The sequence below is a fragment of the Manis pentadactyla genome, chromosome 11 (assembly GCF_030020395.1).
Source record: "Manis pentadactyla isolate mManPen7 chromosome 11, mManPen7.hap1, whole genome shotgun sequence".
NCBI classification, from domain to species: Eukaryota; Metazoa; Chordata; class Mammalia; order Pholidota; family Manidae; genus Manis; species Manis pentadactyla.
Window position 1 is genome coordinate 81684188 of NC_080029.1, and position 3774 is coordinate 81687961.

The 3774-nt window shown below is 36.3% G+C and overlaps 1 protein-coding gene across 1 annotated transcript; it reads left to right on the forward strand.

Annotated features, from left to right (window-relative positions):
- Positions 1–771: 771 nt before the first annotated feature.
- On the forward strand, positions 772–1791 carry LOC118909846 (olfactory receptor 4K15-like). Its single transcript, XM_036880608.2, has one exon. The coding sequence runs from the start codon at positions 817–819 to the stop codon at positions 1789–1791; it is 975 nt and encodes a 324-aa protein (XP_036736503.2). The 5' UTR covers positions 772–816.
- Positions 1792–3774: the final 1983 nt, after the last annotated feature.

The following is a 3774-nucleotide window of genomic DNA, read 5'->3' on the forward strand; positions in this document are numbered from 1 at the left end:
TCCTAATACAAGTGAAAAGAGTGTAAAATGTTATAGCACAAGGAAGATTTTTAGAACTCATGAAAGGAATGGGAAAGAGTCCCTTCTTTTTGGGGGGAAACCCCCGAAAGCCAGTAACTCCTAACAGCATCAGTAAACAGAACATTACCAGAAGCCTAAAGCCCTTTCAATGTTCCCCCTTGTCCCTTTTCCCCCTTCAAAGATAACTTCTATTCTGGCTTCTCATGCTATAGATTCATTTGTCTTTTTTAAACTTTTTTGCAAAGAGCAATACAGTATGTACTCTTTTCTGTCTAATGTCTTTTGCCACTAATTTGTGAAATCTATGTCCTTCTGTTATCAGTGCACAAGTTTTCCCCTTACTAAGATTCTTATTTAGTAGAGGAAAAAATGACAGATTTTTGTCTCTGTAGATTATAATACTGGAATTCTCTGATACCAAAACAGCTTTTAAAATATTATTTGCAATATTCACTTGCAATTTTCATTACTAAATTAATTTAAGTAACATCTTAAATTCAAGTAACTAAATGAACCAACTGAATGAAATTCTCTCCACCAACCTCCCTATCACCAACCCCCTTATCTAGAAGACTTACAGTTCAATACCCCATTCTGTTTCTGTCTGTCTTGTCTTGATTACCAGAGTACCTTCTCTATTTAGGCATGAATGAAAATCTAACCAATACATTTCAGTAGAAACCAGGATTCCTAAAGCTGAGGCAGACTTGGGAAACTGACTCCAAACTCAGTTAACTGATTGTTCTCTGTTTCTCTCCTCTTCAGGTAAATGAAGATAAGTTTCTTCCAAAGTCAATGAATGAGATAAATCACTCTCGGGTGACAGAATTTGTGTTGCTGGGACTCTCTAGTTCCCAGGAGCTCCAACCTTTCTTCTTCGTCATATTTTCTCTGCTCTACTTAGCAACACTGCTGGGAAACTTTCTCATTATCCTCACTGTGATCTCAGATTCCCGCCTCCATACCCCCATGTATTTTTTGCTTGCAAACCTCTCTTTTACAGATACATGTTTTGCCTCTTTTGCTACCCCAAAAATGATTGCAGACTTGTTAGTTGAGCACAAGACTATTTCTTTTGAAGCCTGCATGGCCCAGATTTTCTGTATTCACCTCTTTGGTGGCAGTGAAATGGTGCTCCTTGTATCCATGGCTTATGACCGCTATGTTGCTATACGCAAACCTCTCCACTACATGAGAGTCATGAGCTGGCGTGTGTGTATTACACTGGTCCTCATCCCATGGTCTGTCGGCTTTATCCATACTATCAGCCAGTTGGCATTTACTGTTAACTTGCCTTTTTGTGGCCCTAATCAGGTAGACAGTTTTTTCTGTGACCTCCCTCTAGTGACCAAGCTGGCCTGCATAGACACTTATGTTGTTAGTCTACTAATTGTTGCTAACAGTGGCTTTCTTTCTATGAGTTCCTTTCTCTTCTTGGTTGTCTCCTATACTGTGATACTTATAACACTTGGGAATCGCTCTTCTGCTAGCATGGCAAAGGCCCGCTCCACATTGACTGCTCATATCACTGTGGTCATGCTGTTCTTTGGACCATGCATATTCATATGTGTGTGGCCCTTCAGTGGTTATTCAGTCGACAAAGTCCTTGCTGTGTTCTACACCATATTTACTCCCATTTTGAACCCAGTTATCTACACTCTAAGGAACAAGGAAATGAAGGCAGCTATGGCAAAGCTGAGGAGTCACTACCTGAAGCCAGCACAAGTTTCTGCAATCATAAGAAATGCTCTTTTCTTGGAAACAAAGTAAACTTAACATGACTGTTACCACTGTACCCAAGTCTGTAGCCAGTTACAAATGGAATCACTGTGAAGTTAAAGCAACTCATTTTAACCAGTGGGGAGGGTTAAATTAAAGAGTAACAGTGACAACAAAAATATCATAGGATGATCCTTACTTTCATATTCTCTACATTCCTTGTATCCTTTTCTTCTTTTTTCTATTAAAAATTTTTTAAGATACAAAGTTTGAAGTCACCAAGAAATGGCTTTTAATTATGTCATAAGTAAATTGCACCTCTCTCTCTCAGAATTATACTGTTTAAATCCCAATTTTGGAGTTATAATAGGCATAAAGTTCATGAAGACAAGTCTCTGAAGGTGTTAATGGTATGAAAAATATAAAATGGCACGGCTCCCCAACAAGAAGGCATTTATATTCAACACTTTCACAAATCCTTCTTCATTGTGGCTGCTTAATACATATTATTCATGGAATACCACTCACTGAAAATGTTTATTAACCAGTGTGTTTTGTATTTGGTTGTTAATTTCTGTTCAATACTGATAAAACAATCTCAGGAATTCAGACATGAGTTATTATTTCTTCACTTGTCATGATGACAGGAGCCCAAATCTTAGTATAAAACACTCACTCTCCCCTTAGGTGTTCATGATTCCTGTATCCTCAAATAAGGTAGTTTTCTATATTAATACCTGGTAAGAATTATCATTTGTGTATACGGACTTTTTAGTCAGTGAATGTTTTATCTTAACAATGCATAATGGAGGTCCAGAAAATGACAGAACCCTATTTGATGGCTTATGGGTTAATCATTAACTTACCCGAGTAGGATCACTTGGGAGAACAAGATTTCCTAGGATTCCCTCCTACATGTTATTTTAGGCTTTTCCTTTTTTATTGTATTTAAGGATTTTATTCCATGTTCTGGTTTCACAATGTGTTATACTTTTATCTGACTGTTTTCTAGAATCCACTCTTTAGAGTCTTTGAAAGGGATTCCGTAATTGTTACTACTGAAAGAAAAATAAGCTTTCATTTCTAAGCCAGAGGGAACCAATTTACTATGGACATAACAAAATTAAAATGAAAACAAACATGCATGAATTTCTAAGAATATTCATGTACTCAGACTTTTTACAATAACACACAACTCCCAGAATTCTACATTATCTTTGTGCTGTTCTATGTAAAAAATAATTGATAAATCATTGTTCTACTAATATTATTTACAACTTGATACTATGCAATAGGAAATGTAGTAAGAATTTTACATCTCCTTCTAAAACATCTTTAAGCCACCTCTTTGAGATACTTGTTCTCCTCATTTTATACATTATAAAAATAAGGTAAGAAGGGATAAGGATACTGAGTAGGTTTATATGGTTAGAACTGGCAAGTGGATTTATGTGCAGGTTGGTGGTGTGCTTTATTTTTGGGTTTTTTTTTTTTGGCCGACACAGGCACACTTTTAAAATGTACTGCTGCTTAGTGTGGAGTAGGTGGTGATCTGTGCAGAAAATGTGATTATGCTCTCATTCCCTTTCCAACTCATAACATGGAAAAATCTTAGAAATTGAGGACTTAAACTAAAGAGGGCACTCCAGTTTTTTGCAAAGTCAGTCATACAACAAGAGCACAGGCCAGCAGATACAAGGTATTACTGTACATTCAGGTGATAGCTAAGAAAATAAAGTGCTGGATACAAGATAAAGGAATGTGCATAGATACAAGATGAACCAGGTATTAAGAACATACAAAATAAATGAGACTGTCATGACTATTATGAATACTAAGAATAATTTTTAGCGCTGGTTTTTAATTTTCTGTAGGTCTGATTTTATTTTGATGACAGCAATCATAACAGAGCTTATGTAGAACCAAATATGCATCAGACATTGATTTAAGTCCTTTACATACACTAACACATTTCATCCTTCCAAAATGAGATATGTATGATTATCTCCATTTCTACAAAGCAGGAGGTTGAAG

What these genes read in the sequence shown, in the direction of transcription:
- LOC118909846 (XM_036880608.2), top strand. Translation starts at nt 817, where the DNA reads ATGAATGAGATAAATCACTCTCGGGTGACAGAATTTGTGTTGCTGGGA.